This window comes from Echinops telfairi, unplaced genomic scaffold (genome assembly GCF_000313985.2).
Source record: "Echinops telfairi isolate 266 unplaced genomic scaffold, ASM31398v2 ScPeMD7_7469;HRSCAF=8507_0, whole genome shotgun sequence".
Classification (NCBI taxonomy): Eukaryota; Metazoa; Chordata; class Mammalia; order Afrosoricida; family Tenrecidae; genus Echinops; species Echinops telfairi.
Window position 1 is genome coordinate 33209866 of NW_022111372.1, and position 15739 is coordinate 33225604.

Consider the following 15739-nt stretch of genomic DNA (forward strand, 5'->3'; position numbering starts at 1 on the left):
CAGAAAAGTGGGTGAAGGGAGACGTCGGACAGTGTAAGACATGACAAAATAATAATTTATAAATGATCAAGGGTTCATGAGGGAAGGGTGGTAGGGAGGGAGGGGAAAACATGAGGAGCTGATACCAAGGGCTCAAGTAGAAAGAAAATGTTTTGAGAACGATGATGGCAACACATGTACAAATGTGCTTGACACAATGGATGGATGGATGGATTGTAAGAAGAGCTGTATGCGCCCCCAGTAAAATAAGTAAAAATAAATTAGGTACTTGGAGGGACCTGGTTTGGAGAGTTAGAATAATCCCTGCTGGGTTCAGCCCCCTAAGAGACGTCCCCATTGAATGCGAGTGACAGTTTGCAGGAGTGGGCGAGTCCTCACTTACCTCTGAGCCGCTTCAGCCTCTGTTCCCTTCGCCGCCTCCGCACAACCAGCAACAGCACAAAGAGCAGCAAGACCCCGACCAAGATACACGAGATGGTCACCAGCATCTTGAGCCCTTCGTTGGTGGTCAGCCCCTCTTCATTCTGGACAACTGACTTAATGAGTGGAGGGATTGTACCTGAAAACAGGGTCATGATGTTAGGTGGCTATTAATGAAGAATAATGATGGAGTTTTTAGGAATGATGGGTTATGAAAATCGCGCTGGGTGAGCCGAAGGTTTCCAGGGTTATGAGAAATGAGAGAAACTCTTTATCTAGGTCCTCACTAACCTACGTTCCCTTCTCTCTTTCGGCCCAAACTTGGAACGTATTCCAGAGCTCAGTGAATTGGGATTTGCACAAAAAGGCATTTCTTTGGAAGGGACCCCATTTTGCAGGAACTTGGGAGCACAATGTCCAGGCTAGGTGCTCCAAAAAAGTCACAATGCCTTTGCCCAGAATCAACTATGCTCTCAACATCAATGGAACAATTGATCGGCTGCTTGACAAATTGCACATCCAAAGGGAAGAATAGGCTTGGCCCGTGGGCAGGAGTAGACAGGTTGTCAGAGAAGTTGCCACAGACAGATTTTATAGCACCTTAAAACCACTTGCCTTTTGCCTATTCACCTTTTTTTTTTTAACCCAGGTGCAAGATGAAATCTTCTTTAAAAGCTGCTATTTTCAGGATGAAGAGCTACACAGAACCTGTCCAAGCAGAAGCATATCTTCTCTAAGCGCACCGTTTGTTTCGTAGGCATTGGCCAACCGTGCTATGACATTCCGATCATTTAACACTGCCAGGAAACTACTAAGTAGAGTGAATGCTAGCTCTTTTTAGCTCTTTTTTTTATCCAGAGGCTGACTGCCAAGGGTACCGATTTTCAACCACCAACATATATACTGTATAGTGTCAAGCATTTGAGCATTCTCCCATGTGTAGGACATGTTATCCCACTGCATTTTCCATGTAAAATCAGGGCCATGAAGTCAGTGCTTGAGGAGAAGGAATGCAAAAATACTATCATTTTCCCCAGAGCAAAACTTGTCTTTATCTCGCATTGAGTAAGTAGAGCAGAGATAATGATGAGCCCTGGTCCCCTATGCCAGGTGCTCTTCCAACCTCCTGGTGTTGACTGCTGGACACTGGAGTCACAAATGTACAGACATTTAGACCAGAGGCACTTATAGAGACCTATATGGGGATGAGTCTGCAAAACAAAACAAAACAACAAACTAAGGACAAGAGGGGAAACTGGGGTAAGGCAACAGTAGCATTGTCCAAGGAAGTGGTCCGGCAGAAGAAAGAGCTTGATGTCCCACTAGGCCTGGAGGTAAGGCTGATCATCAATGTTGGCTTTTCCCAAATGAAGAAACAACTCTTCGTGCAGATGTGGCAAATGCGACCTTAAAGCTTGCAACCATGAGATTGGTCCAAAGACAGGTGCCGTCTTTGTTCCAAGTGCCAATGTGTATTCTTATCTCTTGCCTTAATAAAATCGTGTGTGTGTGTGTGTGTGTGTGTGTGTGTGTGTGTGTGTGTGTGTATACACTGCACTATTGGTTTGGGAAATTCAAATGTGATTCATCGCATGTTTTCATAAGGATCATCTATGATCCGGCATAGAATAAAAACATTATATATGTTTCAGAATGCAAACAGATTGAAAATTGGTCAAGCACCCCCCTCCCCACAAAAGAGTTTTGGTTTCCAATTGTGCACTTGAATAGTTTCTAATTGAATTACTGGCCCACCCACAGATGTGCATATTTGGGCCATGTGCTAGGGTGTCATCCAGATTACAGAAAAACCAGAGCACTGGAAAGAAGAAATGCAAATCGATTTATGGAAGCCAGTAATTTACAGAAACATATTTACCACCCCAGTGTGCAAAGGCTGTGGTGAGCACTTGGTAGGGGCCAAAGCCTTCATGGCCAAATGAGGCAACGGCACTGGCAGGAGAAGCTGAGTCAAGAGCTGCCTGTAGGGGAGGCCATTTGTAGCTACCCTTCCTACAGCCCGGGGACCTGGGGCTGCTTGCTGGGGAGAAACCTGAAGAGGACAGGGAGGTGAGGAAATGACCCTCCACAGGAGTTGGACATGGCCGGACGCAGTGTACCAGGGGGAAAAGAATCAGCTGTGGGCACACGAGGGCAGCCCAGGAGAAGAAGCCAAATAGGAGTCAGTCTTGTCAGTTTCCTTGGGAATTTCAGAGGTTCTTGGGCTCAGGAGCATTCTTTTCCTAGGACACTAGAGTGTATACTCCGGAGAGAGTTCCTGCCGGAACTTTTAGGAAGTATGGTCCTAAATCCTTATTACCAGAGAAGGAACCATCTGCCCTAAGCTTAGTTGATTGTGAATACGGTTTGAGTACTGACTGAGAGTGAATATGGTCTTGGGTGTTTGCACAGGCGCAGATATTCCGGGCCCTCACTCTCACTGAGGGATGAGCACACAGGAGGTTCTGCAGAAAGCCAGCACCTAGCACCCAGGGGCTGGGAGTCCAGGCCCTCTGATGAGCTGCTAGTCCTGAGTAGAGCACCTACTTCACTTGCTGTCACTCCCTGAGGGAAACGCCACTGCAAGGCCATGATTGTCAGTGTCCACAGGCTGTTAGTTAGAGTCTGCTACAGTTCTCCACTTGATGGCAGTAGTTTTGTTTGGGGCCTGTTTAAAGTTCCCTAGTCACAAGATGGCAAGAGATTCTGCAGTGTTGATGGCACAATTGTAGGAAAGGATAATGATTTCAATAATTTAATTCCAGTCAACTAAATAGGAACCCTGGTGGCACTGTCGGGTAAGTGTTGGACTGCTAACCATGAGGTTGGTTGTTCAAGTCCTCAGGTGCTCCCAGGGAGAAGGATGAGGCTCTCTGCGCCCATAAAGACATAGCTTAAGGAACCCTACGTAGGTTTGGTGTGGACTGCAATCAACTCAATGGCAGTGGCTTGGTTTTCCTTGGTGTTTCGATGTCAAGTGACATCTAACTTGCCTTTTAGAAAGTACATGAAAACTGTGTGAGTGCATCTATAAACCCTTGAACATGTGTCTGTGTATATATGTCTGGTGTGCATACAGTGTGCATGTAGGAATGTTGTATATGCATGTAGTATATGTATACATTGACATTGTATACATTGAATACAGTGTGTATTCAATGAAAATAGGTATTTGAGTGTGTATTTAAGTGCTGTGTGTATGTGTGTGCCTGCGTATTCTTGTGTGTATTATGAAGATTGTGCTTCTGTGGGCATGTGTTGTGCACATGCACACACTGCATGTATTTTTATGTATGCATGTATTTTACAGTGTATATATGTGTTACACATAGGTGTGTGCATGTATGCTACATGTGACTGTGGGTTGGGGGTGCATGTATGCACACATGTGTCGGTGGAAATACTTCAACACATTATCTATCAGTGCCCCAGACTAACCTGACCTCCTTTACCATGGAAAAGTGTTTTTGCACATGCAGTTTAAGGGCTTAATGAGAGCAAAAAAGAAAGCTGTTATGTGGATTGGGATGGGGTGGGAAAGGGTGGGAGAAAACAAAGGCACTGTTAGCGCGCAGTCATCGACAAAGGCACAGGGCCACCGGCAAAGCATCCTTCGCCCTAAGAGAAATATGCAGAGTTCCTCGTGAGAGTCCCTAAGGCCCTCGTGTCTTATTTCTAGACACACAGTGATGGACGGTCATATGGCCACCTGGGGGGCTTGCACTGAAGAGTCCCAGAGTGCCAACTGGCATAGTCTGTGGACAGTGGTCAGCCCCTCTGAGGATGAGTGTTAATGTGGAAGGGGCAGGGCAGGGAAGGCATGCACATTTCCTCTAGGGTGTGAGCAGGGGGGCTACAAAGTTGGCCACTTACTGCCATCGTAGTTGAGTGTGGCGAAATTGGCCTGCTTCTCCGCACAGCCGGCGCTATTACACACCCGCATTTGCAGCTCGTACCAGGTGGCCTCCTGCAGGTCGTACAAGATGTACGACTTGGAGAGAGAGGTCCGCTGAGCTGTGGTCCAAACAGTGGTGCCAAAGGGTCTGTACTCCAGCGTGAAGGAGGTGATGGGGCAGCCGCCGTCATTCCACCCGATGAGATTCAGGCGCACGCGCGTGGTGTTGATGCTGGCGAAGAGTTCTTGCTCCTTTGAAAACTGGGGCTCTGCGGGAGGAGGCAGGTTCATGGGATACATGAGTGAAAACTGAACAAAATATCCATACATTTCCCCTTGGGACTTCTCAAGCTAGAAGTCAGTCCATGTCTATCTAGGCTCACAGGCCACTGCTAACAGGGATGTTACCGACCAGTGAGCTTCCTCTCACCATAGCGATCTGGATGTGAGAGGGAAAAGTGGGTGAGGAGAGGTTCTCTGGGTGCCGTGGTGGTTCCATGGTAGCAGTCTTGCCTGCCAGGAAGGAGATTCAGGTTTGATTCCCAGATAATGCATCTCATCAGTCACTACCCATCTGTCCGTGGAGACTTGAGTGTTGCTATGAAGCTAAACAGGTTGCTGTGGCATTCCCAGTCTACAACTAATTGAAAAAAAAAATGACCTGATACTCTACTTCTGTAAATCGGCCAATAACCCCCTGGGGCTGACAGTGGCCCAATTCTGTTGCCTATGGGATCGCTGTGAGTTAGGATTCAACTCCATAGCAGGTACAACAGTGACAAAAGAACTTATCGTTGAGTGTCCAGAAGAGTCAATGATTTTAGTATGGGTTATTGGTTCTCAGGGAGCAATATGCTGGGCTGACCTGTTGACCTTCCTGTTCTGATGGACATAAGCCATGAGAAAACAAAGAGTTAGGTTTGGGAACCGTCAACAGGCAGCCCTTGGTATCGACATTCTGGAAGGTGGACCTGGTCTTCACCTTCCCCACTACGCGCTCACACCACTCCGTATGACCGCCCCCAGCTTCCTGTGTGCCCCGCCGCAGGTTTCACTGCCGAGTGAAATTGCCTCATCGAGGGGGGGGACGGTCCTCTCTTTGCAGGTCTTCTTTTTAGATAAAAAAAAAAAAGGGAAGCCAAATTGAAGTGCTAAGAAGGCATCCCAATCATGTCTCTCTTGAACAGGAAGATTAGAAGCAATATAAAAGTGATAGCTTTCCAGTGGAGGTGGAGGTTGGATGGGTGAGGTTCTGATTAAGATTGAAGAGGCCACTGAGAGGGTTTAGGGAACAAACTCATTTATTTGGTTCGGGCAAGTCCTGCTTTTCCAATGTTACTCTTCTTTGTAACTACAGAGGAAACACTGAGCAAAAAGCAATGTAGTACTCTTTAAGGAACGCTTTAAGGACTGGCCATCTCTTTTAGTACTACAAAACCAAACCCTCAGCCACCCAGTCAATTCCAGTGCACAACAACCATCAACTGGCTTTCAAAGACTACGCACGTCTTCAAGGGAGAAGGGAGCCCCATCTTTCTTTGGTAGAGTGGCTGGTGGGTTTGAACCACTGATCTTGTAGTTAGCAACCCAGTGCTTACCTCACAGTGCCACACTCAGGCTCTTTTCACTATACCATACTCACTGCCATCGAGTCAATGCTGACTCACAGCGACCCTACAGAACAGGGCAGAACTGCCCCTGCGAGTTTCTGAGACTCTTCACAGGACGAGAAAGCCCCGTCTTTCTCCGGAGGATGGCCGGCCCGGTGGGTTTGTCCTGCTGACTGCAATAGCAGCCCGACATGTCACACATTACTCCACTAGGGCTCCTACCCCTTAGCACTGCCAGAGCCACCATATTCATGCACACATATACATATGACGAGTCTGTGAGGATTCCAGTCCCCACTTCTCCCTGGAAAAGAAAACGCAGAATCAAGAAGGCAGGCCTACCTTTCCCTAATGTCTTTGCTTCTATGATTTCGCTTATGCGTCCTGGTCCCACTCCGTTTTGGGCAGTAAGTGTGAACTTATACCAAGTACCACATTTCAGATTTTCCAGGCGGTAGGAACGTTCGCTTGGGCTGATTGGAAAACTTCCCCACTGCTCACTGTTATCCTCGGAGTACTGCAATATGTATCCTTCAGAAAATGAAAAAGATTGAGATGACCACATTTGCTTCCCACTTCAGGTTGACTAGTAGTGCCCTCTTTGTTACGGCCTGAATTCTGGTCTAAGACTGGTGTGTGTCGGTGCCCTCAAGTCACGGCCACCCCATGCGCAAGAGAATGCAGCACACTGCCGTGTCTTGCGCCATCCTCACAATCCTGGTTAGGTCCTAGTTCGGGGCTGTAGCCATCGTGTGTGGTAAATCCTAACCTCTGTGCCTCTCATGGCCATCCAGTCAATGCTACTCATAGCGATCCCCTGTGGGTTTCTGAGATCCCACTGTTCATGGAAGTAGAAAACACAATCTTCACCGGAGTGTTATTGGACTGTCAACCTTGTGAATCGCAGCCCAAAGCATCGCCACTACACACCAGGGCCCAGGACCTCTGTACCAGTGGATGCAAACCTCTGTGGAGTAGGATTTTGTTATGCTAATGAGCCCCCATGGAGGCAGGGTGTGTTTTCAACCCATTGCTTTTGCTATTGGGCAGGAGCAGCCTTAGCTCTGAGAAAAGCAAGCAAAAACAGGCAGTCTGACACTCTGGGAGGTCTCTAAGGAATGCCCTTGGAGATGCCAGGGCCGGCTTTTCCCCAGAGTGGACCGGAGAGAGGAGCCTCCCTCTGGTGCCTGAGTGTTGCCCTCTGAGCTCTAGACTGACTCCTGAACAAGTGTGAAAATCAGCGTCTGCTAGTTAAACCACCCACTGGTGCTATGTCTCTTCTAAGACACGGAGACGCTCTTGTAGGGCCAGAAGAGGCTTCTCAAAATTCAAGCCGCTTCAGAAGAGAGCATTTCAAGTCTTCTCCATGCCAGGAACCGTAACCTTGGATGGAAAAAGTGCTGTGATGGTAAATTGATGGGTGAGGTATTTCAGCCACATCAGACATTACCAGAGCGGTATTTCTGGACCTAAAACAAAAACCTTCACTGTTGTTAACTCAATGACAACTCGCAGGGACCCACTGGACCCAGAGGAGCTGCTCCCGGGCTTGCTGAGACTGGACTCCATACCGGAGCGGAGGCCTCGCCATTCTCTGACAGAGGGGCTGTTGGGTTTGAATCACTGAAAACAAAAATGCTTTCTGCCCACTCCTTCCTAAAGGTCCTGTAGGGCAGTAGAGAATCAACATTAACATCGCTAACGATCTGCTCTTCCAGCATAATGGCCATGGGGAGGGGCTGCTCAGAGAGCTAAGGGCCTAGAAAAAGACTATACACTATGTGGCATGGAATCTACCCAATCACCTACTCTACCCTTACGCTTCCTGGAGCTTCCAGTCCGAGGTCTGGAGAGGACTTGACGGTGGGTCGTAAGCCATCCCAACCTCTCAGCGGTAAACTGCTTTCTCCTTCATTCCAACAATTCCTTCAATGATTTTTTTCTCCACCTAACACTTACGACCCCTATTTCTACCACAACTAATCACTGTCTACTTCTTGAACACTGTGTGCCAAACACTGTCCTATGCCCTCTACTCATATTGTCCCACAGAGCTCTGTGAAACAGTTATTACTGTCCCCACATAACAGGTGAAGTCACTGGGGTCCAGAGAGATGAAGTAATGAGCCAGCCCATAGGTGCACACCCTCCCCCCCCCCACATACACACACCTTGTCACCTAACTCCTAGGGTCCCCATAGGACAGAGTAGAACTGCCCCTGCAGGTTTCTGAGACTAACTCTTTACAGGAGTAGAAAGCCTCCTCTTTCTCCTTTGATGCCACTAGTGAATTTGAATTCCTAGCCACTACTCTACCAGGGGCTCATGAAGACCATTGGCTTTTGGATCCTCTGCTCTTGGATCCTGTATGATACTAAAACAACCACCTTTCGGGGGCAAGCACATCGTCTCTGGTCTCTCGCTCTCTCTTCCTCAACACACAGAGCTAGGACTAGAGTTTCAGGCAAATGGTTGCTATTGTCTATCCTGCCTGGGGGATGTAGATGTAACACGGGCAAAGTATCACAAGTGTGCCCGTCCACTCAGATGGAGATCGCCCACTGTGTCTGGTCAGGGTCTTCACTGGTCCCTTCTTGCTCATTTCACCTCTGGCTCTCTGCAGCCACGAGGCTTCCTCCTTCCCAAACCTCATCTGCCTCTTCCTCGTGGTCCTGATCTGCATCCTCTCAACTCCCTCAACATCTGACTGATGAGCGATGGGTCAGGGCTCCGACTCCCCTGACACCACTTCCTGTGTGCTCGGTAGGCTTGCACTCACCTGAGCATTTTCACTGTGTAAGCTCCATTCAGAAGAATGGCCATCTCCTTTTGAAAAAGCAATTCACGGAGAACCCCATGGAGCGGAGCTCTCTTCTGTCACACTCAGGGTTGCCAGGAATTGGAATCAACTCGATGACAATGGATCTTATTTCTTCTTTCTATTTTTGAACTACCAATGGAAATCCTTACTCCCTGGTGATGGGTAAATGCAGCTCCCTGTAATGTGCCTTTGTCCTCTGTGAGTGCCATCAGTATCCCCCAGCAGGTGTGCATTGGACTCATGGCTCTGAGGCCAATGTCTGTGATAAATCCGTGACAGGCACCCTCAGTTGCCTTTGCCTTAGAAACGGTCAATAAAATGAGCTTCACCTTGCGGGTCAACCTCGGACACCTTTGTTGTCCTAGCTCCGCGCTCTCTCATACCTGCATAACCCAAACTTCACTTCAGTTGAGCCCAGAGCCCGCAGACTAGTCAATTCTTCATTAAGTGGCTGTTTCTCACGCTCGGAACAATGAGGCAGCATTGAGATATTGTCCGAAGAACCCTCTCACTCGAATCCCTTCCAGTAGTGTGAGATTCCTAACAACGCTTGCCTTGGCAGTTACCAGCCTTGGAACCCCATAAGCCCCTTCTTCCCAGTTGTCCAGCATCCCTTAGGAAAGTCACCAGACTGCGATGACCGTGACCGCGACAATTGGTGCTATTTATCCGCAGCTGGGTCCTTACTGCCCCTGGCAATTACTTTGCTCATCTGTTAATGACTCCCTGTTGCATTACACACAGCAGCTGTTACAAATCACCCCCACTCTTCTCCAACCCACAACCACAGCCTCACCTCTAATCATCCAACGGTATTTTAAAAATAACCCCTCCTTTTACTTTTTTCCTTCCTCTAACAGCGAAGCTCCTCTCCTTCACCCAGGGGAGGAGTGCTAGTAAATATTTAACATTGTATTTTTAAAAGAAAGGAAAACCATAAAAGACCAAAGAGGCCTGGTGTGTAGCATTTGTTGGCTTCCGTGGCCCACAAGTACCTTCAGGATGATTGCATGCCCTCTGTGGGAAGCCGGGAAGAGGCGAGAAGATACGGTTTCACGAGCTGTAAGGACTCAGCCTCACACACCGTGGCCTTTCTTCATCACACAATGGCCCTGTGCTTGCAGGTGGCCTCTGTCCTTTGTCCTCCTCAGAAAGAGCGGGGGTCCTCGGCCTCAGATGTCCTCTCATCCTTTCCGACCTCATCGAGGATCTTACAGTGTCACTTGGCCCTCCTTTTGCATTTTCAGTCTTTCTTCCTTTCGATGAACCCCCACTCCCTGTTACACAGAGTCCTTGGCACAAACAGCTAAGCTGATGACCAGTCAATAGGCTGGTGGCCTGAACCAGGCCTAGAGAGAAATCTGTTTCTCAAAGAACAGTCTCAGAACACCCTCTCTGCCTATACAGGGGTTACCATGAGTCAGGATCGATTCTGTATCGACTAACAGAAACAGCTGATTCCACTAACTTACTCGAAGTGATGCCTCCCAACAAGGATTGCCACGCTATGCCCTTCTTTCAGTATGCCAAACGCCGAACCGGCTGCTCTTCAGCCGATTAACAAATGCATAAAGAACATAGAGGAACACAGATTGGATACACAGCAACAATTTTGTGAATGGGATTGCTTGTGTGGATGGTCAGCACTTCAACAAATACTATAAAAATAGATTTGTGACTTTTGTTTTAGGTTATGGAAGAACTAATTATGTAATGTAATTTACAGGAGTTGGGGGTAGGGGGAGAATACATGACCACATAGCGATTAGTTGATGAAGATGTGTCCCTCACTGGCCTGTGGGCCATGATGGTTAATGAACAATTGTGGACAAATAGTGTCTCATTACCTCTGATTGAGCTGCCCCCATTGTCTCCCGGGAGCCACGAGAGAGTAATGGAGGAAGACGTGGTTTTCGATACCGTGAGCCGAGGCTGATCTGGTGGAACTAGATAGGAGACAGTGTTTGAAGAAAGAATTGGAATTAGTTTTTCACATCTTTAAGCTTCCTGAACAGTCATTTTACCAAATCATTTTTAACAGCCATTTATTAAATAAATGTTTTAGGTTGCCAAAATATGCAATTCACTTCTGTCAAAATGTCTAGTTCGTTGATATCCTGGGCTAAAGAGAGAGAATAGAATGAATCTATTATTTAAGACAATTGGCTCTCACACAAACTCAACCCTGTTTCTACTTGGGTTTATAGCTCACTCATTTCCTCACCAATCTTTTGAATTTCTGAGTTGCTCACCACTAATTGAAATCTTCTTTAAACTTAATAAAGAGTCAAGACATAGTTCACTGTGGATTCCAGCCATGATTGATGAGGAAGCTCAATAGCTGCTCTGGTTTTGTCAGGAAAGGAAGAGAAGGGGGAGGGGTAAAGAGTGGGTGTACCAGGGGGGATGCAGCTGGTACTCCACTAATGACCTCCAGATTTCTGATCTGAATCTCCTTGGCAGTGCCACTGAACAAAGGCTTGGTGGTCTGCTTCCATAAAGATTGCAGTCAAGGAACCCTTATGGAGAATTCTGTTCTATAGCACATGGGGCAGCCATTCGTCAGTATCAACTCAACACCAACGGCTGAGTTGTTTGTTGGTTTGCTTTCTGTTTTGTTTTGTTTGAATCCACCAATCCAGTTGCCATGGAGTCAATCTAGACCCATGTGCACCAGGTTAGAACTGTGCACCAGAAGGTCCATGGGTTTTCGTAGGTGATTGTTCAGTAGACCATCATGTCTTTCTTTAACGCACCTCTGGGTGGACTTTTCACATACCACCCCTCCACGCCCCCAGTCCTGAAAATCAAAGGCGTACTATTGAATACAACACCTGAACTTGAAATTTCGTGCAAGATTGAAAGAATGCATACTTCCAACTAATAGGCCTCAATATTATTTTAAACTGGTTCTGAGGACAGAAACATCAAACAAAGTGGCAAAAACCAGAATCTGATTACCTAATTTTCATAGAAAACTTCATGTGCTCTTTTTTTTTTTTTTTTTTGCCTCTGGAAGAAACAGCCTGATATATTGACCCAAGGTTGTTCGCCCCATCCCTCCAGAGTCCTAATAGAGTGTCTGCCTTTGGAAATGTCCTGGGAATCTCCAGACTTTCATTTACTTGAAATTCCAGATCAATTTTGTAGTTTTGTAAATGTCACCTGCTTCCTCCCTTACTCTTCCTGAAGATAACATTGATTTTATGTTTACTTGTCATAGTTTATTAACTTTACAACACTTAAATCCAAAGCAGCATCCACCTGGATTTTTCTACTAATAAAATATAAAACCAGAATCAGTCATTTGGGAATTTTATGAACAATTTTAAAATCTCTTGAACTTATAGTACATTTTTTGCATATGAGATATAGGGGGAGGGGGAATCCAAATGCCCTGTGTTCAACATACTGCTAAATATTTTATCCATATTCCTAAAATTTCACTTAGTTCCTTTTTTACATACATTAAATATAAAAATGTACTTAATTAGCAGAAAAGAAAGAGTAAAATTGAGACCTTTTGTCTTAAAATTTTTTGTTTGCACATTTTGAATTATTCTTATATATGTGGAAACAGTGCAGTGGGAGGAAATTGTAATAACTTCTTAATGAAGACTTTTTCATAGAGGTACATATAAGGGAAAAAGACATTAGACACTCTACACCCTAAAATATGAACTGTGCTAACTTTGGGTTTATGAAAGCTTTCTCAAAAATTTTTCTTTGAGCCATTTAATTGCATTTTCTAAAATGAATAAGCATTACTATTGTAACATGAAAAAATAACTAGGCCTTCATGTCAATTTTTACATTTGTTTCATTTGCGTGCATAAAGGCCTGATTTGCAAACATGCAAACAAGATGTCATTGAAAAGTCTCTAACTTTTGTACCTTGCACTTGTAAATTTAAAATAATTTCATCGGATCCCCAGTTATTGTTGGCGATGCAGCTGTAGTAGCCAGAATCTTCAGCTTTCACTGTGCGGATAATGAAGCTCCCGTTGCTGAAGATGCTCCTTCGCCCATCAATCATCACTAGGCTGGGTGTCCCGTTACTGCCTCACAGGAAAAAAAATGCACAGATTAAAGAAATTACAACCCAAATTAGCTGAAGACGGGGAGAAGCACACAGACTATCTCGGAAGCAAACAGTTCATTTGGAAGCTCTGTATTTCTTATATCAGGTAAATACTATACGATGCTTCTAGGAAGAAAAATATTCAAATAACTTGAGTTTTGTTCTTTGTGAAATGTGTTGCATCAAAGGCTACATCTGTGCCAAGAAACTGGGTTCTGGTTTGAGTCAGTGGGCTCCTCACACATGCCAAAGGCAGTCAGGTCTCCAATGGGCTTCTCCCTCCAGCGCATGGGCTCTGGCCTCTCTCTCTGTTTGGCAGTTCCAGGATTTTCTTCTGTAGACAGAAGCATCAAGGTTTCACCAAATCAGTCTTCCACATCCAGGGGCAACTACCTTTTAGGATTTCTTGTAGATTCACTTAAAGCTGCTAATATCTTAGATGGTAAATGAAATGTGTTTCAAGTGGGATGACCTGATTCTGGTGAAAAGGAGTTCTACACACTCATAGCCATTGTCAAGGTAATGGGCAGTCTAGTAGTCTGGGGGCTTCAGTCAGAAGGGCAGCTTGATGTTGATGGAGTCCTTACTTGCTTTGGATTAACTGAGATGAAATGTAATGTGAAAGGCAATAGCTGTATCACTTCAATATTTAATATCTTATGTCTTTTAAGTATTCTTGTTTGTAAATAGTTGTTGTTCTACTTATATCAAATCTCATTGCTCACAAGTGAATCTCAATTTGTATTTATATCCATAAATATATATCCTAACAAATGTGTATGTGTGTGTATAACATATGCTATCCTATAGAAAGGAGCCCTGGTGGTATAGTTGTTATGCATTGGGCCGTGACCCACATGGTCAGCAGTTTGAAACCACCAGCAGCTCCTTAGCACAAACAGTAGGCTTTCTACTCAACCCACAGGTGGGTCGCTGTGAGTCAGCATTAACCAGATGGCAGTGAGTTTGGTTTTATTGATGTCCTACAGAGAATATACATATATGTGTATATTTGTGTGTATATATACATATGCACATGTGTACATATGTATATACTTACATCCATATGCACACACATATGTGCCCCCTAATAAATACATATATCCTATCCTATATATGTATACATATCCTATAGCTCTATTTAATTTATCTGCCTGGGTCTTGAGTCCCTGGGTTGTCAAATGGCAACGGAACTTGAGAGCTAACTGCAAATTGCCTCTGAAGAATGGCCTGGGGATGGTGGTCCTTTCAGAGACAAGCAGCCCTGAAAATGCTATGGAGCACAGTGCTACCCTGGCACTCCTGGGTCTCCAGGAGTCGGCCCTGACTCTCTAGCCACTGGCTAAATGAGGATCACACAGGCTATATCCTCATTTCCTCCTCCGAATGGGAGAAAGCCCTTACAATACGCAGTCATCGACTCTTTTCTGCCTGTCTTGACTGTTTGTAGTTTAGTAATTACTACTGACTATGGAAAATCAGATTTTATACTTCTGAAACCCTAATCCATTACACTGTTGCAAGAAGCTTTTCACAGCCCTTTGGGTTAGTTAGAGCTGACTGGTCTATTGTCTGCAAAGGAGAGGAGAGAAGTGCTTAGTCTCCTTGGGTACATGATTTGAGCACATTCAGCTCAGGTACACAGACCAATTCCGTGATAAGATACAGCAAGCCTCCACAAAGATTACTGAATTGAGCAGCCAATTTGGCTTGTAAACATTTTCTCGAGAATTAAAGGTGGAATCTTAGGGTGGTACTAAACGTTCACATTGGGTTACTGGTTACCTGTCTTTCATCCACTTTACTGCAGGAGATGGGTCCCCGACGGCTTTACAAGGTAAGACGATATCTTTCATCCACGGAGTCGTCACTGTCCCACTGAAGGTCAAGATGCGTGCGGGGGCTGGAACACCAAACAGGACAGAAGCCCAATTACTTCAGAGCTTATCTACAGCTGAGGCCAGAATGACCTTCCCCAATGAAGTCATTTACACTCCAGGCAACTGCCACATTGTCCATGCCTGTAACAACTGTCCTCTGATATCAGGGAAGGGGGTTGTTTTATTATAAGAAAGAACAAACACATCGCTGGAAATCCTCATTGTAGCCTTTTCTTTTTCTTCTTCCATTGACTGAATGCAGGAAGCCTAAATTAAATACATGGGGCTCCATAAGCCAAGCAGCTACAAGCTGTGTTTTCTATGAGCCAAATTATTTCCCAAAGCCTTTATTAAGCAATCTATCTTCACACCAAAACTGCGCATTAAAATATACTTTTAATATCGGAGCGAACAGAGACTACAGTACATAAAGCCCCATAAGGCAGGAAGACGGAAAACAGGAACAACTTCTATTTATCAATTTTTGTGGGACTTTCTTGTCTTTCTGATATCAGCTTCATCTTCAGCACCAACATGAAGGAAAATGAACATCTACAGAGAGATCAATCCTCTCTGAAAAGAATCACTATTTGCTTGGGACAATGCCCCTGATGTCCAAGCAGAAGGATCGGTCAGGGGTGTCTGGTATTGGCTTAGTGCCCCAGTAACGGAAAGGTGCAGGCAGTAGAGATGGGAAAGTGTAGAGCAGCCTGCCAGAGTCGTGTCTGGGCAGCGACAAGTTCCCAGGGACACCTCCAGGTCTGACTCATAAGCCGGGGGAAACACAAAGAAACACATCTTACAGAGCCAACATGATCTAGCTGCCTGACCTTTGCTAAATATGTGCATCTTAATTTCTTAGGTTTCCAAACTTATTTGCCCTACGGCTCCCTTTAAAATACAAAAAAAAAAAAAAAAAAATTACAGAGCGACCATTATCTAGCTGCCTGACCTTTGCTAAATATGTGCATCTTAATTTCTTAGGTTTCCAAACTTATTTGCCCTACGGCTCCCTTTAAAATACAAAAAAAA

General features: G+C 45.5%; 1 protein-coding gene across 1 annotated transcript in view; it reads right to left on the reverse strand.

Annotated features, from left to right (window-relative positions):
• DSCAM (DS cell adhesion molecule) overlaps positions 1-15739 on the reverse strand; it is a 617895-nt gene that overhangs the window by 67181 nt on the left and 534975 nt on the right. Inside the window, exons 22-27 of the mRNA XM_045284541.1 lie at positions 14613-14730; positions 12641-12804; positions 10594-10692; positions 6268-6456; positions 4294-4584; positions 383-559 (exon numbers count right to left, since the gene is read on the reverse strand). Coding sequence (XP_045140476.1) covers positions 383-559; positions 4294-4584; positions 6268-6456; positions 10594-10692; positions 12641-12804; positions 14613-14730 — 1038 coding nt within the window. The remainder of the gene's footprint in view (positions 1-382; positions 560-4293; positions 4585-6267; positions 6457-10593; positions 10693-12640; positions 12805-14612; positions 14731-15739) is intronic.